This window comes from Dama dama, chromosome X, assembly GCF_033118175.1.
Source record: "Dama dama isolate Ldn47 chromosome X, ASM3311817v1, whole genome shotgun sequence".
Classification (NCBI taxonomy): Eukaryota; Metazoa; Chordata; class Mammalia; order Artiodactyla; family Cervidae; genus Dama; species Dama dama.
The window spans coordinates 132,969,735-132,994,382 of record NC_083714.1 but is presented as its reverse complement, the minus strand read 5'-3'; the positions used below and the strand labels follow the sequence as shown (position 1 = coordinate 132,994,382).

Genomic DNA, 24,648 nt, shown 5'->3' with positions numbered 1-24,648 from the left:
TAATAAAGACTTTGACCTTCTCAAAAAGAAGTATGTCCATCCCTGGCTCCTGGGAAGTAAACTCTGAGCTCTTGGAATTTCCCAAGTGATAAGACTGTCCTTGTCATTCAAAGTGGACCTCTAGTACCATATGAAATCAGCACAATATCCTGGGAGTGGACAGCTGGATACAGAGTTCAACCACATGGATGACCAATCAGTCAATCATATGTACATAGTGAAGCTCCAATAAAAATTCTGATACCACAGCTGGGTGAGCTTCACAGGTTGACAATACCGTGCATATTTTCACACATTAATACTGGGGAGGTAATACATCCTAAGAACAATGGAGGCTTCACCTATGACCCTCCCAAACTCTGTCCTACATATCATTTCCTTTATTTAGCTGGTTCTCATTGGAAAAGACCCTGATGCTGGGAGGGATTGGGGGCAGGAGGAGAAGGGGACGACAGAGGATGAGATGGCTGGATGGCATCACTGACTCGATGGGCATGAGTTTGAGTAAACTCCAGGAGTTGGTGATGGACAGGGAGGCCTGGCATGCTGCAATTCATGGGGTCACAAAGAGTCGGACATGACTGAGCGACTGAACTGAACTGAATTTGTATCCTTTCCTTGTAATAAAATATGAATATAATAGGTTTCAAAGAGCTCTGTGAATCTTTCTGGTAAATTATTGAAGCTTAGGGGTGTTTGGGGAACTCTCAAAGTTACAGTTGGTGTCAGAAGTGAGGGTGATTTTGTGTGGACTCTTCTAACTTTGTAGTTGAACCCCAACTCCTTGTATTAATAGTTGGGATGAGAAGTCTTAGACAAACTTGGTAGCCTAAAGGACTGTGCCCTCAATACTGCAGTTTGTGTAACTCGGCACCACATTCCTTTTCCAGCTACTATTATGTTACTTTCCCCATTTAGAGTCAAAACGCGGTTTTTGGTCTGAAAAAATAATCTGTTTAATTGAAAAACCTGGAGTATACTACCCCACTCTCCTGGTTAAGCGGGCTGAAGAGAGCAGAACTCTGCCATCATCATAGCCACTTCGGATGCTCTCCACAAGGCAGCAGGCAAAGACAATACCCAGGACCTCCATAAAGGCAAGGCTCAAGGCCGTCGCAATCACCACTTTGCTCCTCAGCCAGCCCCCAGTTTTCTCCACACACCCTTCAGCATGCATCTCCTTTATGTTGAAATTAATCCCACAGCCTTCGGTGATGCTGACACAGTAGGAGCCAGGGACTTGCTCGGTCATGAGCAGGATCTTTACCCAGTCCGTGTAGTTAGTTGCCCTGCAGCAATTAAAATGTTCCTGCATCCTGTCCAGAATCAATGACATGTGATTGTTTTTTGGATAATTCTGTATCTGCCGCTGGAAGTCCTTATTAGATTCTGATATCACCTTGTCTTTAAGCATATAGCCAGCAACGACTGCAACCACCTCCAACAGCATGATTAGGGACAAGCAGATGGCAAGCATGATCATAAGACAGTAGTTCTCCTTGCAGGCCCCATAGCAGCCCACAAAGGCCACCAGAAAGAGGCAGACACCCACTGCGATGATGATGACGGGCACCAGGGATTCAGGGGTGACTCCCCGATAAATGATCTGATTCTGGTTGAGCTTGGCCCCGATGCCCACAGCAATCAGTCCCACTGCACAGATGCAACAGGTCAGCAGAAGAACATAGAGCAAGACCTTGACACATTTCATTCCTCCTTCCACCGCCATGGCTGCCCCGCTTGGGCTCCAGAAGGCTGTGCACTGCTCTTGCCTTGGCTCAGGGGCTTTCCATATACCTAAAATTTGGGGGAAAAAATTATCTACAAAGTCCATTTCCATTTCCTTTCCTATTCATTCCTAAACCCACAGCAACTGGTTCCTGCCCATATTATTCCGATGATATTCCCACATACCTCACCAATGAGCACCTTGTCACTAAATCCAATGGACAGTGACTTTCTCCTCTGATCTGTCAGAAACATTCACCACTCCATTTTTGAATGACTTTTATCTCTTGGCTTCTGTGATACCACATTTCCTGATTTCCCTCCTATCTCTGGCCACTACCTCTCAGCTTTTTTTTTTTTTTTTGGTACCGCTTCCTCAACCTGCCCCACATATTAACATTTTCTAGAGACTCTCTGAATGATTTCATGCACTAGTGAGTCCCAAACCTATAACTTAGCTTTAAACTCATCCTTAGCTTCATTCAAATATCATCATGTCTGTGCATGCATGCTAAGTTGCTTCAGTCTTGTCCTACTTTTTGTGACCCCATGGACTGTAACCCACCAGGCTCCTCTGTCCAGGAGATTCTTTAGGCAAGAATACTGAAGTGGGTTGCCATGCCCTCCTCCAGGGGATCTTCCCGACCCAGGGATTGAACCCGCGTCTCTTTTGTCTCCTGCATTGGCAGGCAGGTTCTTCACCACTAGTGCCACCTGGGAAGCTCATCAACATGTCTACTTGAATCTAAACTAGACTGTCTTCATTGCTCTAGTCCCAGAATATAGCATAGTACCTGGCATATAGTAGGTACTCAGTAAATATTTATTGAATGAATGAATAAATGAATTAGTGTGCCATGTCTCACAGGAACTGAAGCTCAATTTGTTCATAATTAAACTCATCAATAGAGCCCAAACACACTCCTCTCCTGGAGTTTCCTGTCTCAAATCAATGGTGTCACCATCCACTCTACTGCCTAAGTTAGAAACCTTGGGAATCATCCTTCAATTTTCTCTCTCCTTCATCTCCACATCCCATCCATCAAAAAGCTCTGTCAACTCTTACTTCCTTAAAATCATTCATACCCATCTACTTCTCTCCACCTCACAGGCAATACATTAATCCAGTCACTGCCATCCATTATGAGGACTACTCCAGCAGCCTCCATATTGTTCTTCCTTAGGTCTTACCCCTTCTACCCATTCTTCATATTTCAGCCAGAGTGATGTTTCTGGCTGGACCTCTCTTCTACAGTTAACCTATTGAGCACTAATTCATTGCTATTCTTATTATCTTTATTTTTATGCAATACAATATCTTTATTTTTATTTTTATTCTTATTATCTTTATTTTATTTCCTGCCCAACTGACATCCAGAATAATTTTGAGCCTTTCCTTCCCCTCCATTCCTCCATACTGCCACCACCCTGATTTAAGCTTTTACCTTCCCTCAGTAGGATATTACAAAAGTCTCCTAACAGATCTCCTTGCTTCTGGTCTTGCCTCATTAAAAATTTATCCATTCTTCCACCACAGTCAGAAACATTACCTATCATGACATGTAACTGCATCACTCTCTTTAAAACCTCAAATATTTCTCCACTGCTTACAAAAGAAAGTTTAAGCTTCTCAGTATGGCATATAAAGCCCTTCATGACCTAGCCTCTGACTACCCTACAAGCTTACACCATTTTCCACTTAATACTTTATCCTTAAAGAAAACCTAATGACTTGTAGACACACACACATAGAACATACAATCCATGTTTTTCCCTTCATACCTTTGATAATGCTGTTTCTTTTTGCCTACAGTATTTTCCCCACCTTTCTTTGCTTAAGGGCCTCTTTTGAGATCCTATAATACCTTGAAAATGTCTCAGGTATTATCAGTTACCATTATATTGAAGTTAATTATTTAATACCTGCGCTCCACTAGACAGTTCGCTCCTCAAGGACAGGGACCGTATCCTTAGCAGCGAGCATTGTGACTTAAGCAAACTAAGATTCCAATTCTTGGGGAGCCAATAGAAATGAATAGCCAGTTCTCTTGGTAGTAGTTCAGTTGATTTTAGTCAGTGACTCTTGTAGATGGCAGGTACCTTTTGGGTCATTCAGTCCCACTTCCCCTCATAGGAAACTCCTCTACAATAGGGGCCAAAATAATTCAGTTAAATGTGACAGAGCATTTCAACTTCAGCTCTTATTTGTAATGTATACATATGGTCCCTTCTGGTGAAAGTAAAAATTGATAATACTTTCTTAGGAAATAATTTGGGAACACATGTGTTTATGTGTGTTTAAATATTTCTTATATGTTTGTTTATATTTTTATTCCTAAAATTTTTAGATATTTATTCTTAGCAATGTCTCTTTCAGAAATCTCTTCTCAGAAAATTGTCCAAAAATATGGAGAAAATTTATCACATAATAATGTTCATCATGGATGAATGGATAAAGAAGATGCGAAATACACACACACAAACACACATACTTACAGACACACACACACACATATACATATAATGGAATATTACTCAGCCATTAAAAAGAATGAAATTTTGCCATTTGCAACAACATAGATGGATCTGGAGGGTATTATGCTAAGTGAAGTAAGTGAGGCAGAGAAAGACAAATACTGTTTGCTTTCACTTATATGTAGAACAAAAAAAATAAACAAATGAACATAACAAAACAGAAATAGAATAGACTCAGATAGAGAACAAGCTAGTGGTCACCAGTGTGGGGCGGGGGGAGGCAAGACTGGGGAAGGGGATTAAGAGGTACAAACTACTAGGTATAAAATAAGATACAAGAATATAAGTACAGCACAGGGAATATTGTCAATATTTTATAATAACTTTAAATGGGGTATAAGCTATAAAAATATCAAATCACTATGCTGTACAGCTAAAACTAATATAACTATACTTCAATAAAATAAATAAATAACATTCATCACAGAAATATCCACAATACAGAAAAACTATAAATAGGGAGAGCTTCCCTCATAGCTCAGTCGGTAAAGAATCCACCTGCAATGCAGGAGTCCACCTGCAATGCAGGAGACCCAGGTTCGATTCCTGGTTTGGGAAGATTCCCTGGAGAAGGAAATGGCAACCCACTCCAGTATTCTTGCCTCAGAGTCCCACTAACAGAGGAGCCTGGCATGCTATAGTCCATGGGGTTGCAAGGTCAGACACGACTTAATGACTAAACCATAAATAGGGAAAAGTAGGGGAATTGTTAAGTAAATTATGGTACATTCATAAAGTAGAATTTTTTTTTCATAAAGTAGAATTTAAATTAAGTCATTTTAAGTGAAAAGTCAAGGTATAAAATTGCTTACTCAATATAATAGTTCAGTTCAGTTCAGGTCAGTCAATCAGTCGTGTCTGACTCTTTGCGACTCCATGAAAGGCAGCACGCCAGACCTCCCTGTCCACTACCAACTCCTGGAGTCCACCCAAACTCATGTCCATTGAGTCGGTGATGCCATCCAACCATCTCATCCTCCATTGTCCCCTTCTCCTGCCCTCAATCTTTCCCAGCATCAGGGTCTTTTCCAATGAGTCAGCTCTTCACATCAGGTGGCCAAAGTATTGGAGTTTCAGCTTCAGCATTAGTCCTTCCAATGAACACCCAGGACTGATCTCCTGTAGGATGGACTGGTTGGATCTCCTTGCAGTCCAAGGGACTCGCAAGAGTCTTCTCCAACACCACAGTTCAAAAGCATCAATTCTTCGGCACTTAGCTTTCTTTATAGTCCAACTCTCACATCCATACATGATCACTGGAAAAACTATAGCCTTGACTAGACGGACCTTTGTTGACAAAGTAATGTCTCTGCTTTTTAATATGCTGTCTAGGTTGGTCATAACTTTCTTGCCAAAGAGTAAGCGACTTTTAATTTCATGGCTGCAATCACCATCTGCACCGATTTTGGAGCCCAGAAAAATAAAGTCAGCCACTGTCTCCACCGTTTCCCTATCTATTTGCCATGAAGTGATGGGATGTTGAGCTTTAAGCCATGTATAGAAAAAGATATTTAGAAAAAAAATACTGAAAAAAAATAGTTGTTGATTGTGGTTGATAGTGTCCTCATTTTACCTCCCAAATTTTCGACAGTAAGTGTGGGTTATTTTTACAATAAGAAAAATTGCAGGTTTTGTTTCATTTTGGTTTTTGTTAAGTTTTGTTGTTATTGTTTAAGGAAACTATCACTACTCTCTTAAGAAACAAGTTTCTGATCTTGGAATTCTCTAACTTCTGCTAGTCACTTCTCTCTTGCTACCGTGTTTCCACAATTTATCTCCTAAATACAGCCAGCACACCCAAAAGAGTAGAGTACTTCTTTGTGTTCCCTTCCTTATTCCTCTTTGTGCTCACGCCCTTGTTACTCTTGCCTCACAACAATTCAGAGTACACCAGCCTCATCCCTTCTTCCATAAAGGCTATGGTTTTATGCTTGCTCTACATCCCCATCAGGGTTGAATAAATTACAGTTCCTGATTTGAAGGGTCTCATATCCCTGCTTAGGGAGCTGTGCATGATAAATAGAAAAATAAGGGTGTGCACAAGACAACCAAATTAAAAGGAAGAGATTGGTGCTGTTTCTGAAGGTATTAGAAAGGCTTCTCTGCATAAATGGATGCAGGAAGCCTCAACATTTTCTCCCTTAGAATCACAACCTTCTAGCTAATACAAGAGTTTCTTATTTTACAGATGGGAATGCTGATGTACTCTGAATTCAAATGGTGTGATCAAGGTTTCATAACAAATTAGTAACAGAGCCAGGACTAGAACTCAGGCTTTATGACTACCATTGACCACACTTTCCAGTGTTCTACAACTCAGCTTGCTAACAAGAGGACAGCTGCTTTCTCAAGATTTTCAGAATAAGAGCCCATGACCCAAAGCAAACAAAAACAGCAACAAAAACAAAGTAGGATCTGCAGAAACTAATGAAAACAGAAACACTCTAGTTTCTGTTTTGGGGAAAGAGTAGGGACTCTGAGAACTACTTTGACCCTGAGGTTATTTCCAGAGGGCATATTGGAAAAACAAACAAGAGTCAATTACTATTTTGACTCCAATTATCTGGGAAAAAAATTTAAAACTATTGCCTGCTTTCATCTCTTGAATGCTGTTGACTAAAGGGGTTGCTGATTAGAGCTGTTAGTCAGGAATGCTGAGCAGCTCTGGGCAAGGACCCTGCATTCCAGACTGACCGTGCCCGACCAGAACAGCAGGGTGAAAAGAAGCACTGAGCACACATTCTCAACTCTTTGCTACCCTCTGGCAAACAGACTGTGTTTACTTAGATTGCTATAAAAGGTATTTATCTAATTAGAGAGTGTTTCCCCCCTTTTATTAGTAAGCAATTAGACCACACTTTAGTACATTAAGGAGGTTTTGTAAATCCAACTGCAAGCATATAAATTCTGTAATTGTGTAATTGTACATTGGGCACAAAACCACGGATTTTCTTCTATTTTGGCTTGACCATTTTTAAAAGCAATTTAGGGTTTTCTAAGCTAATGCTTATGTGGCCAGTGTTTTTTTAAAGCCTAGGCTAATACATATAATTTAGCCATTCTTTGGTCTTAAACCCAAACCAGAAAATGACACAAATTCCACACAAACTTGTATCAACTATTTGTCTTCCTTCTTCATCTCAAAGCTTAGGGATATTTGTTTCACAATATTTAAAAGTACAATGGTAGCGTAGTATTATTTTTTAGCAAAGAAACCATAAAATTCTCATAGCCAAATCATTCCACAAATTCTCATTTAAACATCTGTAGCTCACAGATATGTGAATTTATGTTAATTAGATTATGTTTGTAAGGCAGGAGTGGGAAAGAAAAGTAAAGTTCATATCAATTTGAATATTCACTTTGTTATGTTAAAAGTATTAGGTTGAACTATATAATATTGCTAACACTTGGCCATTCTTTATTTACAATGGTACTTTTATGTTTCAACTTCTACTATATGTGTTGTCTCTAGTTTCCACAAGGACATCATAAATATCGAAAATATAAACCATCTGGTTCATACACTTATGAGAGGTGTCAAAAGATTTTATAAGATACATTGATAACATATATTACTACCATTTTGCTACTAGAGGCCTGTGGAATCTTGGGCAAAATACTAGGCTTTTGGAACTCTCTGTTTCTTTCTCTGACAAATCAATGGATTATGCTAAAACTCACAAACCTTTTAAAAATTTCCGTAAAAGGTATATCACTAATCAAAATTAGGACAAGCTGTACATAAGGCTATTACATTAATCAAGTTGAGATCTATATCATTTTGGAAACAGATCACATGAATTTTTATATGCTCTAAGAAATCTTTCAGTGCATTGAATTAGATAATAAACAACTGATTCACTGATTGATTCACTGATTGATTGATAACAGTACTAATGAGAACCATCATTTATTAAGTACCTATTATGAGCTATATACTTAAGCACCTTTTATACATTATTTCATATTAATTCTTATATCACATACATGAGCAGTGGTGTGCAGGCAAACGGTTACAAGCAACTATGCCAAGGGACCAAAAGCCTTGATTTGTAGTGTTTGCTAATTTCCACGGTGTAAATATTTCCACTCTGGTTGATTTCCAACTAAACATGGGCAGGAGAGGGAAGAGATGCACAGTACTATGCATAAGCACGCCATTTATGTGTTACTTCCACTGTACTTGGCTTCCCTGATAGCTCAGTTGGTAAAGAATCTGCCTGCAATGCAGGAGACCCCAGTTCGATTCCTGGGTTGGGAAGATCTGCTGGAGAAAGGATTGGCTATACACTACAGTATTCTTGAGCTTCCCTTGTGGCTCAGCTGGTAAAGAATCCAACTGCAATGTGGGAGACCTGGGTTTAATTCCTGGGTTGGGAAGATCCCCTGGAGAAGGGAAAGGCTACCCACTCCAGTATTCTTGCCTGGAGAATTCCATGGGCCGTATAGTCCATGGGGTTGCAAAGAGTAGGACATGACTGAGAGACTTTCACTTTTCACTATACCGATACAGTACACTTAACTTCAAAATCACAGATGATGATAAAATGTAACAAGATAATTAGGAAGTGATGAGTTTTGAGCATTCATTATTTTTGTCTTAATATAATTTTAAACATAAATTTATATAATTTAATTTTTTAACAATGACACTGTTTAATAACCAACACACAAAATTCTTGAACATTCAGCAATCTTTGTGAACCAAGGGCACCACTGTATGTGAAGTTGATTTTACTACCCGATTTCATTGAGAATAGGGAATGGTAATATATAAAGTATTAAGTACTAAGGTTATCCACTAGTAAGTTCAAATGCTGATTTGCCAGACTATAAACCTTAATTTCTTAAATCTGAGGAAGTTTATACAATGGATTTTAAGAGGATAACTTTTTAAAAATGTAATCCAAAGAATGTGGTTTTGGTTACAGATGAAAAGATACTAATAGGCAAGGCAAAAGTGAAAGGAGAAATCAAGATGAGAATTTAAAGGACTCTCTTCCAGAAGAGGGACTGTTAAAAGATGCAGGTTACTGGTGACAAGTTTCTTTTCATGACATTCTGTAAGGTTAGTCAGAAAGAACTAGCAATTGAAAAAAGGGAAGTCAGAACAGTGAACAAGCCAATCTATTCTAAGACATCACTAAGGGGTACTGAGGTGTAAAGTCCCAGTGGGAGGGGCTCACCAGTCTGAAATGCTTCAAAGACCGCTGTCTCCTTTATTTGTCTGAACCACAGTCCCTATAGACTATGACAGACACCGCCACACTTTCCCCAATTGTCTGGGCCTATTTTCTCCAGATAAGAGAAGGAAAATGCGACATTCATGTTGGTAACTTTTTGATCTCTAAGTAATTTCCAGTATAGTTTACAAAAGCATTTAAGCAAATTGTGTTGCATATGGCATTCCATCTCTTCAGAAGTTTAAAGCATTTTGATTAGGCAGTGCTTTGATGGTACCATTGGCCAAGTAGTCTGTTTTCAGTGTGAATGGGCCAAACTTTCATGTTGTTTATGACGACTCAGGCTTATTCTACCACCAGACACTAAGATCAGTGTCTGGCCCATAGGAAGTGCTATATAATCATTAGCTTTTTATTGCTACTATTTAGAATTCCTGGGTTTCTGGTGAATCCCAGGGTATGGAAAGGCTTTTCTTAGAATGTTGTCTGAGAACAACATATTGTAGAATTCTTTCCATAAGCAATATATTAACTACTGACTTGCTCTTTCTTAGGGCTGGTGTGGCCAATGTTTGCAGTTGTTGGTCTTTGGTGTACTTGCATGTTTGGTGCTAGAAACATTTCATTTAATCACTTGGTGGCCTTTTGTAAAAACAGCTTTTTCTCCCTAAAGAGGTTGAGCTCCGGTTGTCTTTTGATGTGGGGTCATAAGGTGTCTGGGTTGATAATGGGTGATATGCACTGATGTGAAAACTATGCTCTGATAGTGCAGCCAGTGTGTCTTCGCCAGGGCTGAGATCAAAGTAACTTCCTCATGAGAGCTAGGAAATGATTCCTTTGATGATCAACTCTTGCTTTTCAGTGGCTTTCTAAAAGTTATTAAAGGGCTATGTGAACAAATTCAAAGTAATATATCTTTTAGTGTTTACAGCAAATTGTAGATTAAACTTATGGGCTTCATTAGAATCAATAAGTGGAATTTTTTTTTATAATGGACAGTGAGAACAGTGTGCAGTCTAAGAAAATTCTCTTTCTCAGACTTTCTGCCTCAAAGCAAGACCTTTCAGATTTATCTTATACTTTACTATTATGTCTTACTAGTGTTCCTTGTAATTATATTGAATTCATATTTATTACTAAATTTGTAATAGTCTTATCCAAAATGTTAGCCATCTCTATAACTTTATTTCTTTGAACACATATAATTTTTTCACCATCATAGCAGCTATTTCAAATAACATTTTTTTAGAGCTAGGAAAGGGCTTCAGGTTCATTTAGTACAAACACCTTATTTTACAGTTGAAGAATCAAAGGTCTAGGGAGGTTAAATGCCTAGACCCAAACGTAGCACATCAGTATCTTACTAGTTCTGAATTTAAACTTTTTAAATAAATTATAAGTGATGTGTGGAATACCATCCATTTGTAAAGATGAATAAGCTTTCCTTTAGCAATTCTAACTTCCTGGAAATAATTTTTCAGGATGTCTTAATTTGATATCATAAAAATCAATCATATGGTTTTGATAGGTAATAAAACCTTGAGTGGTGACCACTGAAAACACAGGATGACAGAGATTGGGAGAGGGGTGGAAAGGTGCCTAAATTGTGTTGTCCAACTCAGTAGCTACTAGCCACATGTAGACATTTTAAATTTTACACTCATTAAAAGTAAATAAAATTTAAAACTTTTCCTCATTCCTACTAGTCACAGTTCAAGTGTTTAAGAGTCACATTCAGCTATGGTTTTGGACAACACAGAAGAGATCTTTTCTGTTGGACAGCACTGGAAGGTTGGTTTGGACCTCAATTGAGCTTTTAATTTTGCTGGGGGCTTCCCAACTTGGAAGGTCCTTCCTTCTTGAGGTAGGCTTCAGTCCCCACTCCAGACCAAACTCTCAGGGAGCAGACAAACGGTTTTAAGAGTGACAATCTACTCAGCTCCTAAATTGCACCACCACCACCAGTCTGTAACAAAAGAATGAGATTCCACATGCCAGACTTCTGGCCCATCTCAGCCTTGGCCTTTTTGGGGAATGAAGGTGCAGGGAAGAGCATGAAGAAGAGAGGGGTGATGTTTGGCATTTTGGAGACATATCCCGAACTTTCTAAATCTTGTTTAACTTTTAACTTCCCTCCCCTCCTTTTACCACCAATACCCAATTCCTCCATCCTCAGTAGATGACAGAAGTGTCACTTTGGTGAATTCCAGCTACTTTCTTCCACTTTAGGGCTAGAGGCGGTGCTTAGACAGAATCAGGGAAAGAGACAAGTGAAGGCAGGAGCTTCGATCATTCCCTCACTGAGTCTGCTGAGGCCCTCAGCATGCTCAGCACAGTCAGCTTCACTGAGGATACAGAGATGGCAAAAATCACTTTATAATGACTCCTTTTCCCAGCTTTTCATTTTCAGCTCCCTCCGCCTGAAGGCCTGAAACTGGGCCTCACTGTCAAGATCCCTCCTTGTCCACCTTGGCAGCACCTTGGTCCCAGCCAGATTGTAGGATCCTTCCCCCACCCTATACCGCAAACACAAGAGTAGTTCACAATAAGGGGTTAAGGACTTAACAGGTCTGCCTTTGTGTGCTCCCTTGTGCAGTCCTGCAGACTCTTCGACCCCATATGTCTTCTGCATTGTAGGTGGATTCTTTACCACTGAGCCACCTGGGAATCATCACAACAGGTCTGCCTACTCAGAGGAATTTACATTTCAGAAACTACCTTCGCACTCTTCCTCCTCCCCCCTCCCCTCACTCTCTGTTTACTGTCCAATAAGATGGGGCTGTTGTTGTTGTTTGAGTCGCCAAGTCTTGCATGAGTCTAACTGACTTCTAAATCCCTTCCAAGCATAAAAGTTGTTAGAGCTGCTGTTTCTGGGGATTCTCACCCTTAGCCCTCCAAAACACTGGCCTCCTGGGGCAAGAGATACTTCTTGGCAGCAAAAGTGTCTTCTAGTCTCCACCCATATTTTTCCTCAAACTTTTTACTCTTCCTCCATGTTAAGGTACATTCCCAAATTAGCAGAGGAAAAAGCCCCCCAAATACTCTCGTGTGTTGGGTTGTCAAAACTGGGATCCTTAAAGCACCTGATAGAAGTCATAAAAGAGAAATGTTGTATCCTTGGCCATCACCATGCCCAAAGTAAACCACAGTTTTTGAACAACAAAATTTTTCAGAAACCCCCAGCACCGAGCTTCTTTAGAGCAACAGTGCAAACTTAAGTGTTTCCCCTAGATAATAACAGTAGCTGCCATTTTCTGAGCAACCATTATATGCCTCCTTACCTCTTTATAAGTGATACCTCATTTACCCCAGTTCTAGCATCATCTCCATTCCACAGATGCAAAAAAATAGTTCAGAGAGTTCTGATGATTTGTACTGATTCATACAGCTTATATTTTGGGGCCAGGATTAGAATAAGACTTCATCAATTGCTTTAGTCCATGTGTTTTATACTCTGCCATTAATTTTCAAATTATGTTCCAAGAAATCTTAACTATCCTCTCAAGATGTTCAAGACTGTTGAGGGGCTTGAGGATTGGTGGAGAAAGAGAAGAGAGAGAGGCCACAAGATCACCCCATCCCTGTCCACGTCTTATCTATCTCACTCATAACCCCCTCCCACACTCTATACCTGCCCCTTTGCCCCCCGGCTCACACAACCCCTGCCAGCCCGAATACAGCTTCAGCAGATACTCTTAACTGTTTTAAGTACTGAGATTTTACATTCTAACTCTTGGCTTTATAAAAAAAAGTTCAAAAACCTTTGTGCTAGGGTCTGCTTTCTCCAGTGTCCCTCTGACACCATCTCAGCAATAGCCTTTGTCCTTTTATAACTAATTGACATTTACATGTAATTTATCCCACAATTGAAGAACGATTAATTTTAAACAAATCATTGTACATCTTTAACTACATTGTCTTAATTACAAATTCAGAAATGCTCTGGCAGAAATGGATTATTCATAGGCATGTGAAGTCGACTGATCAGAATGTGAAAGAAGGTGTCTGGGCCACTGCTGCTTACTTCCTCACAAAAAATGAATTAGGTTTCGAGAAGATGATCATTTGATGTGTGATGGCCCTTGGCCAAACAAAATATATTCACTTTCACTTTCTTCCAAAAGGATCATTTTCTCAGTCAGAGGCAATAGGAAAGACTTCCAAGAAGGGTTTGTTCACTCTTTTTTTTTTCTCATTTTTTAACCACCAGGAGGATTTATAGCCTCATATACTTTTCTATTAGGTACAACCACTTGTAAGCCTTAACAGAGTTAAGTTTCTATTCAATTTTACTCCCCACAGTGTTTTTTAAAATATATTTATATATTAAAAAAGTATCAAGATGTTTTCCCAAAGATTTCTTGTTTTACTCAAGGAGGTTCACTTTTGTTTGTTAGTATGTTCGTTTATGCATGCATACTCACACACAGACCAAGAGGTTCCTGTGTGTAAGGGGGTCACAGGGATAGTATTCTCCAGGATCACAGACTGAAATACTGTGGAACAAAGAACAGTGCAAGTTACTTGGTAGAAGAGGAAACTGCCCTTGGATGACATCTTAGTTCAGCCGACTCACCAAACAGCACTCAACATTAAGCAAATGTCTCTTATGAGTAACAAGAGAAGGGAAAAAGAAATGTTCAAATAGGGGTTGAATAAAGCACTTGGCAAAGAGATTATTGTGACATGTAGATCTGGATCCAGAGGAAAGATGAGGCATTTAGCTCACAGTGATGACTGGATATCTCTATTTGTCAGGAATGACTCTGGTTCTCACACAGAGGAACGGATCTTTATCTAGAGTAGAAAGCTGCCATATGGGTTGAGGGGGACCATGTGAGATGCATGGTCATAAAATGAAACTGAGAAAATACACTCCAAGGGAGATAAGGATATAATTTCATGTTCCTGGGAGAAGTGGCATGTTTGTTCACTGTGAAGTGCATATATATATATATATATTTGTTGTTGTTGTTGTTGTTGTTGTTGTTATTTTCACTGATCTTCCAGGGAGAGAGGAAAGGAAAATGATGATACCCTGTGGAAGAATGGAAACTTTGCTGGGGAAGAGTACCTTCAAGGCCTGGAAGAATCATAACAAGGATCCCTCTAAGAGGCAGCCCAGCAGTACTTATGTCAGTGAGCAGAGAGTCTGTCCAGGCCCAAGGAAGCTCCAAGCACTACATCCAGAAAAGGGTGATAACCAAAAGAACTGAGAGACCATGAAGATGGAAAAAGATATTGTCTTCTGTGAATTGCACTTTTGTATATGATGTATTCTCTACAATGTGTCAAATCTGGCTGCAAGTATGGAGCCCTATGAAGTCCATTCTTTTCCATGTGCAGGGATAGGAGGCACTCAACACCAAGAGGAGGATGACCGGCCCCTAAAATAACCAGTCACTTACCTCTTCTCTAGAAGTCTTACTCCATAATTGAAATGTGATTAGTTATCAATATTTATGAATGAGTTCATCCTAATGAGGTATCTAGTGGGCACAGCACACAAGTTCTCTCCTTTTACCATGAACAGTTATACCACATCATTTGACCCTTAATGTAACCTCATGAGGAAGATGAAATTAAAGTTCCTAGGGATTTAGTAACTTGCTCAAGGCCACACAGGTAGGTGGTGATGCTACAGTTGAGCCTATATCTGTCTGAATCCAAACCTAACCCTTGTCACTTGCTTTCTCATGACTCATCAGATAAGAAGTTAGGAAAATGTAGGAAAGTTTATGGTGATAACCAAATTCATGGTAGAAACCAAACTATGTTACAGGATTTCCTTCCCTTTGTTATTACAACAACTTTTTTCCCTAATGTTCTAAGTAAGCATTCTCTCATTTAGCCAGAGGAAAGGGAAAGAGGTTCTGTTCTTTGGTAATTTGTTTAATTTAAAAATAAGATCAATAAACACAGTTTATAATGAATATTTGACTTTGAGATAATTTTTCTTTGCTTAACCCTGGATAGAGAATCAATTTTTTTCCAGAGAAAGGGTGAAAAATGCCAAATTAATCAGGAACAAACAGCAACTTAATTTAGTGTGGCTTCCATTAGAGTATAAAACAATCAAATTGCCCACATTTAAATTCAAGTGCAGAGAACAGAACATTTTTTCATAAGAACAAATTATTATAATACTTTAGTTCTTTATGAAGATTGAACTAGTGCAAGATGTGATAGGAAAAATATGTAAAGAAGGGCAGAGATGTCAAAGAGACTGTTTTTGACAAGCTCTCAGTGGGCTATGCTCTATTCTCAGTTCTAAATTGTTTAGCTGCCTGAACCTGGACAAACTATAGAGTAAGATACTATAGAACACAAAATTTTCAACTCTGAGAGCACCATATTATAAATGAGCACACGAAGTTTCATTTCATAGTAAGTGACTTGCCAATCATCAAATATTGGAGTACTAGGACTGTCCCCTGCTTCATTCATTTAACTTCCAGATGCCTGCTTCCTATTCTATAAAATAAAGAAATAGGAAGCAAGTTGATATCTCAGAAGAGGCACTTCACTTGGAGATGACAGCCTGGATTTGAGCTTCCTTCTTCACTACCCACCCATTGATCTCAGGCAAGTTCATAGCTCTTGTTCAGTTTTCACAAGTTCTAAAACTAAACTTAAAATTCCTGTCCAAGCTATATATCATGGAGGTGTCGAGAAAAACTTAAATGATAATGTATAGGTAAGTACTTTGAAAATAGTGAAGCACTTCAGAGGAGCAAAGGAAATACAATAATACTGATGATGATGATTAAATCCTCTCGCTCTCAAATTCTAGTTGGAAGGGAGAGCTTGCATTTGGAAAAAGTGAGTTCTCTTGGTAGAATGGGGGCCAAATTATGGAGATTCATAAATGACAAGATGTGAGTTTAGATGGCTTTTTAAAAACAGTACAACTGGTAGAATTGCCAAAGAAAATACAGGATGTCCAGTCAAATTTGAATTTCAGATAAACAGATAATTTGTTAGTGTAAATATGCCCCCAAATATTGCACAAGACACATTTAAACTGATAAATTATCTATTGTTTTTTATGTGAAATTTAAATTTTATTTTATTTTTTACTAAGTCAGGCAACTCTAATGATTGAGGGGGGCTTCCCTGGTAGCTCAGCTGGTAAAGAATCTGCCTGCAATGTTCAATTCCTGGATTGGGAAGTTCCCCTGTGAGAAGGGATAGGCTACCCACTCCAGTATCCTTGGGCTTCCTTGGTGGCTCAGACAGTAAAGAATCTGCCTGCAATGAGGGAGACCTGGGTTTGATTCTTGGGTTGGGAAGATTCCCCTGGAAAAGAGGACATGGCAACCCACTCCAATATTCTTGCCTGGAGAATCCCCATGGGCCGCGGAACCTGATGGGATGCAGTCCATGGAGTTGCAAAGAGTCAGACACAACTGAGCAACTAAGCACAATGATTGAGGGATTTCTGTGCAGGGTAGCAAGTGATGTCTGAAAGTAATGGTTCAAGACTATTGTGGGTACATGGGTATCAGGAAGAAGTGGAAGTAAGGAGACCACACTGGTTTGGGTTTCCCTAAAAAGAGAGCCTTAAAAAGATTTAAGGGCAGTCATTTATATGGGAGGTGAGGCCAGGAAATTTGATAAGGAATAGAGGAAAGTGAGAGCCACTCTTAAGGGTGCATTATATGAGTCCTTCTTGTAAGCAGTGGGGTACAGATTTCACTGGTTTCAATGAAAATCTATACAATACCTCCTAGGAGGAAGGCTAGGGTATTCATTCACCAGCTCCCAAACCCCTATTGATTAAGGGTTTCCCATGGAGGGTGAAAGGGATCAGAATAAAGCACCTCAAAATATTCTACTTTGGCATATGGATTATTTTGAGTGAAGGCAATTGAAAATCAGCAGACACAGAAAAAAAACTCTCTACCTTAACCTATTTACCTAAAAGCAGGGCATAAATTTCCCCTTGTGAATGTGTTCTTCCTCCATTCTTTCATAACAAGAGGGGCAGAACTACTCTTCATCACTGGAGATGACTCTAGACTCTTATTATCTCAGAAACAGGGAAGTCCAAGGATACTGGAGTGGGTAGCCTATTCCTTCTCCAGGGGAACTTCCTGACCCAGGAATCGAACCGGGGTCTTCTGCATTGCAGGTGGATTCTTTACCAGCTGAGCTACCAGGGAAGCCCCCCTCAATCATTAGAGTTGCTTGATTTAGAAGAATCAAGTTCCACCAAGAAGAATCTGTATAATAAACCTTACTAAATAACTCTTACCTTCCATTAGTTTCCCCCATATATTTACATTTCCATAATTTACTACTCCTAAAAGTTCAACACCTCCCTCCAATTTTTTGGTCTTGTCACTTTTTCCAAAATATATTTCCATTTGTTAAAATGGTATATAAGCTTCCAGGACTGAGAGTCTCTTTGACATTTCACTTCCTTTTCTGTGAGACTCCCATACTATGTAAAAATATTAGCATCAAATAAAACTTTTATGTCTTTTTTCCTATTAATCTGTCTTTTGTCAATTTAGTTTGCAGGTCCCAGACACTAAACTAAGAGGGTAGAGGAAAAATTTTCCTTCTACCCCTACAAAGGTCTTAAGTCCCTTACACATCTGGGATGTATACCTCCTTGGGATAAGCAGTTTCCAAATGCTTCAGAGAAAGCTGGAGGTAGTCAGGGTTCAAGACGTTTAGGGCACCTGTGGCAGGATGTGTCAGCAGTCATCTGATCCTACACTAACTGTCTAGAACAGCTGCAGCAGAAATAAGAAGAGAATGGAGGGGATGTGATGTGGGACACCTAAAATATCTACAGAGAGTACAAATAGGCCACTAATGCACAAATGATGAAGTTATCCATTTGTTCCCTGGGTTGGGAAGATTCCCTGGAGAAGGAAATGGCAACCCACTCCAGTATTCATGCTTGGAAAATCCCATGGGCAGTGGAGCCTGACAAACTACAGTCCATGGGGCCACAAAGACTAAGCATGCACAAGTGACAAGTAGTGCCTGACTGCACATATTATCTGGACACATATCATTTATAAGCAGGTTTCACCCCTACTTCTTTGGAGGAGTTTCCCTCAAAGCTACTAAGAGGCTGTCTCCCAGACTATAGTCCTCAGGCCCCTAAATAAAACTTAAACTTACAACTCTAATATTATGCAGTTTCCTTTATGTCAATAATGGTAAGCATATTCTAAACCCTGAGAATTCAAAGAATGATACAGTTTCTGCTTTCAGAGAACTTCCAGTCTATTAGAAAAAAGGAAGTAAAATATAAATGTAGCAATTAGAATGTAATTTGCTAGGTATCATCACAGAGGTAATACAGTATTATCAAAATTAAAGAAGTGACCAGAAAAAGAGAGCACAAAGCAAAAGTTATTTTAAAGACTAATCAGTCAAATTAGGTAAATTAATATCTCTTCCCTATCTCTCACATCCAGCATCCAAATAGGACTCTAAGATTTTGAATGAAGGTAACTCAGAAATGATAGAATTTACAGACACAGGAAGTTGGGAAGATGCACTTGTTTCATGATGAAAAAACTATTTATCTCCAGATTGTATGAAGTTGAGAGTGGTTAGGATCTTTAAAGATATCTAGAAGGTCTGTGAAGATAAAGGGTTGGTGTTTGGTCTAAAGATCAGGGCTGGAACTCATCTGAAATCTGGAAGGCTTGAAAGAGAATGAGAGTCAGAAAGAGGGCATATTCAATAAGTAAAATATTGATGAAAGAATGAAGTTGGTGCCAAGAATGATGCCTCAGAGAGTATTGTGACTAGAGATCGAGGAGAAAAAGATGACATAGTAGGAATAAACCTACCTAAGGAGGTGAAAGACCTGTATTCCAAAAACTAGAAGATACTGATGAAGGAAAGTGAAGATGACATGAACAGATAAAGAGATATACTATGTTCTTGGGTTGGAAAACCAATTTTCTTAAAATGACTATCCTATCCAAGGTAATCTACAGATTCGATGCAATCCTTATCACATTACCAATGGCATTTTCCACAGAACTAGAACAAAAAAATTAACTTGTATGGAAACATTCAGAATTTCCAAAACAATTTTGAGAAAGAAAAATGGATCTGGAGCAATCATGCTCCCTGACTTTAGACTATACTATAAATCTACAGTAATCAAAACAGTATAGTACTGGCACCAAAACAAACATATAGATCAATGGAACAGAATAGAAATCCCAGAAACAAACACACGCACTTATGGTCAATTAATCTATGACAAAGGAGGCAAGACTAAACAATGAGGAAAAGACAGCCTCTTCAATAAGTGGTGCTAGGAAAATTGGACAACTACATATAAAAGAATGAAGTTAAAACATTCTCTAATATCATATATAAAAATAAAGTGCATTAAAGACTAATATGTAGGACTAGATACTATAAAACTCCTAGAGGAAAACATAAGCAGAGCAGTCTTTGACATAAATTGCAGCAACATCTTTTTGGATCCATCTCCTAGAGTAATGGAAACAAAAGTAAAAATAAACGGAACCTAATCAAACTTACAAGCTTTTGCACAGCATATGAAACCATAAACAAAATGAAATAGGAGAAAATATTGCAAAGGATGAAACAGGTGAGGAATTAATCTCCAACATATATAAACAACTCATACTGCTCAATATAAAAAAAACAAACAACCCAATCAAAAAGTGGGCAAATCTATAAAGCCATTTCTCCAAAGAAAACATACACGTGGCCAACAGGAACATAAAAAGATGCTCAACATTGCTAATTATTCAGTTGAGTTCAGTCACTCAGTCATATCTGACTTTTTGCGACCCCATGAATCTCAGCATGCCAGGCCTCCCTGTCCATCACCAACTCCCGGAGTTTACCCAAACTCATGTCCATTGAGTCGGTGATGCCATCCAGCCATCTCATCCTCTGTCGTCCCCTTCTCCTCCTGCCCCCAATCTTTCCCAGCATCAGGGTCTTTTCCAATGAGTCAACGCTTCGCATGAGGTGGCCAAAGTATTGGAGTTTCAGCTTCAGCACCAGTCCTTCCAATGAACACCCAGGACTGATCTCCTGTAGGATGGACTGGTTGGATCTCCTTGCAGTCCAAGGGACTCTCAAGAGTCTTCTCCAACACCACAGTTCAAAAGCATCAATTCTTTGGCGCTCAGCTTTCTTCACAGTCTGACTCTCTCATCCATACATGATCACTGGAAAAACCATAGCCTTGACTAGATGGACCTTTGTTGGCAAAGTAATGTCTCTGCTTTTTAATATGCTGTCTAGGTTAGTCATAACTTTCCTTCCAAGGAGTAAGTGTCTTTTAATTTCATGGCTGCAATCACCATCTGCTGTGATTTTGGAGCCCAGAAAAATAAAGTCTGACACTGTTTCCCATGAAGTGATGGGGACAGATGCCATGATCCTAGTTTTCTGAATGTTGAGCTTTAAGCCAACTTTTTCACTCTCCTCTTTCACTTTCATCAAGAGGCTTTTTAGTTCCTCTTCACTTTCTGCCATAAGGGTGGTGTCATCTGCATATCTGAGGTTATTGATATTTCTCCCGGCAATCTTGATTCCAGCTTGTTCTTCTTCCACCCTAGCATTTCTCATGATGTACTCTGCACATAAGTTAAATAAGCAGGGTGACAATATACAGCCTTGACGGACTCCTTTTCCTATTTGGAACCAGTCTGTTGTTCCATGTCCAGTTCTGACTGTTGCTTCCTGACCTGCATATAGGTTTCTCAAGAGGCAGATCAGGTGGTCTGGTATTCCCATCTGTTTCAGAATTGTCCACAGTTTATTGTGATCCACACAGTCAAAGGCTTTGTTATAGTCAATAAAGCAGAAATCGATGTTTTTCTGGAACTCTCTTGCTTTTTCGATGACCCAGAGGATGTTGGCAATTTGATCTCTAGTTCCTCTGCCTTTTCTAAAACCAGCTTGAACATCTGGAATTTCACAGTTCACTTATTGCTGAAGCCTGGCTTGGAGAATTTTGAGCATTACTTTACTAGCACGTGAAATGAGTGCAGTTGTGTGGTAGTTTGAGCATTCTTTGGGATTGCTAATTATTAGATAAATGTAAATCAAAACTACAATAAGGTACCATCACACTGGTCAGAATGGCCATCATTAAAATGTCTACAGATAAGAAATGTTGGAGAGGGTGTAGAGAAAAAGGATCCCTCTTACACTGTTGGTGAGAATGTAAATTGGTGCACCCTCTATGGAAAACAGTATGAGGTTCCTTGAAAAACTAAAAATAGAGCTAACACATATCTAGCAATCCCACTCCTGGGTGTATATCTAGAAAAGATGAAAACTCTAATTCAAAAAGATACACACATCCTAATTTTCACTGTAGTACTATTGACAATAGCAAAGACACAGAAGCAACCTAAACATCCATCAACAGATGAATGGATAAAGAAGAGGTGGTATGTGTCTGTGTGTGTGTGTGTGTGTATACATATATATGTGAATATTACTCAGCCTAGAAAAATGAATGAAATAATGTCATTTGCAGGAACATGGATGGACTTAGAGATTATCATACTAAGTAAAATAAGTCAGAGATAAAGACAAATATTACATGATATCACTTATATGTGGAATCTAAAAAAGATGATACAAATGAACTTACTTACAAAACAGGAATTGACTCACAAGACACCAAAAACAAACTTATAGTTATCAAAGGGAAAAGAGAGAAATAAATCAGAAACTTGGGGTTAAAAGATACACAGTACTATATATAAAATAGATTAATAACAAGGACTTACTGTATAGCACAGGGAACTATATTCAATATCTTATAATAAGGTATTGTGAAAAAGAATAGACATATGTTATATATATATGTGTGTGTGTGTATGTATATTTATATGTATAACTGAATCACTTTGCTGTATTCCTAGAAGATTGTAAATCAACTATACTTCAATTAAAAAAAAGATTACATAGGGACTGAGACAGAGTTGTACAGCAAATCAAGGGAGGAGTTACAGGAGGGAGATTGGCAAGGAAGTAAGCAAAGTTAGCTGGGCTGGTCATTCAGTAAACACCAAACCACTGTAGTCACGTTAAAACCAAATGGACAATAGTTTAGTTATAATTTACAAATATTTAAGGAAAATTCAATTCTTAACCTTTGACAATCAAACAAAAGGAAGTTAAAAGAAGGCTAATACAGCAAAAATACATGACTGCCATCACTAGCATAAGCCACAGTCTACCAGAAGTTAGGCAGGTCAAGTGAGTCTCAGGAGCATATGCTTTTCTAGTCCTAGGAGAGGTATCTGTTCTTTGAATGGTCCCAAGTTAATCCTCAGTGGGGGAGAAGGCAATGGCAACCCACTCTAGTACTCTTGCCTGGAAAATCCCATGGACGGAGGAGCCTAGTAGGTTGTAGTCCATGGGGTCGCTATGAGTCGGACATGACTGAGCGACTTCACTTTCACTTTTCACTTTCATGCATTGGAGAAGGAAATGGCAACCCACTCCAGTGTTCTTGCCTGGAGAATCCCAGGGACGGGGGAGCCTAGTGGGCTGCCGTGTATGGGATCGCACAGAGTCAGACATGACTGAAGCAACTTAGTAGCAGCAGCAGCAATCCTTAGTGGTGGGCACTGTCATCGACCATGCAGATTCCTCTTCAATGAAGAATCTGTTGTCACAGATTCTGGGAGTGCCATCCACCTTCAACTGCCCCCTCAGGGATTGCCTTAGCTCCTGAGAGCTACTAGGTCCCAGGTCATGGTGCTCTGAGGAGGGATGCATTCCAATGACTAATGAAGATAGAGGGATAAGGCCTGGATATCTAAGCCCAAATAGAACCTCTTGATGAGGTCACCCATGGTCGTCATTGCCTACCTCACAGCTTCACTTTGTTTGCCTAGTTTTTTTTTTTCCCCACTCCCTTCCACAAGACACTGCTTATGAAATCTCTTGCAAAGTAAACTCCATGTCAGAATCTGCTTCCAAGGGAAACCACTCTGTGGTATCATGTGATCTATCTTATCAGTTAAATGTCTGCAAGAAATAGACAACTCCATCTCAACTGGCTTAAACAATATGGAAACATTGCTTTCTCACATTACTTGAAGTCCAGAGGTGGGATTGCTCCAGGGTTCATTAATCCAGTGGCTCACTAAAACATCCAGTCCCCTAAGTTTCCTTCTTTCTCCTCTGCCATCCTCAGCATGGTAGCTTTGTACCTCAGCCTTGCATTCCTCACACTAACGAAATGGATCACATGCAGGCAGCAAAAGGGAAAGGACTGCTATTTTTCAGGTTAATCTTTTTTAAGACCAAGACACCCTTTCCCGGAAATCCTCTGGCTGACCTCCCTTCAGTCACTGGCCAGAACTGGGGCTCACATCTCCCTCCAAACCAGTCACTGACAGGGGAATGGGATGGCCTTGATTTGCAGAAAACAATCAAACTTTGCTCATGAATATTTTTTTGGAATGGACATACTCCTGAAAAATAAAATAGGGTAACTACATTGCCACACCCTAGAACGTGTTTATTCAGGTTTTTTCTTCCAAGTAGCTAATTTTACGTAATTTAAAATCTAGGTTAGGTAGCTGGAGGGAACTGTTATTTTAATAGAAAGCACCTGGATGGGCCTTCTGTGACTCTTCTTGCAAGGACAATGAAATGACTTTTTTTTTTTTTGCCCAGAGGTAAGATATGTGGTATTGTTTTCTAATCATCAGTGAACCTTCTCTGCATTAGATATACATGCACTTTCACCAGAGCTTGAGTGCAGTGGAAAGCAGCAGCACCTGACATCCTGTACCAATTTTTCTGAATTTGGAAGGAAAAGAGGCACTTTATCAAATAACCCAGTCGCAAAAGGACAAATACTATATGATTCCACTTATATTGAAGCGAAGGATTGAAGGCAAAAGGAGACGAGGGTGACAGAGGATGAGATAGTTAGATAGCATTACTGACTCAGTGGACACGAATCTGAGCAAACCCTGGGAAACAGTGAAGGAGAGGGAAGCTTGGCATGCTGCAGTCCATAGGGTTGCCAGGAGTCGGACAAAACTTAGCAACTGAACAACAACAACAGATGTGAGATACCTAGAATAATCATGCTCATAGAGACAGGAGAATGGTAATTGCCAGGAGTTGAGGAGGGAAGAGGGATGGGCAGTTACTGTTTAAGGGGTACAGAGTTTCTGTTTGGCAGAATGGAAAG

General features: G+C 39.4%; 1 protein-coding gene across 1 annotated transcript; it reads right to left on the bottom strand.

Annotated features, from left to right (window-relative positions):
* Window positions 1–979: 979 nt before the first annotated feature.
* Window positions 980–1,729, bottom strand: LOC133052896 (CD63 antigen-like). The gene has a single exon (XM_061137713.1). The coding sequence runs from the start codon at window positions 1,727–1,729 to the stop codon at window positions 980–982; it is 750 nt and encodes a 249-aa protein (XP_060993696.1).
* Between the last annotated feature and the right edge of the window lie 22,919 nt (window positions 1,730–24,648).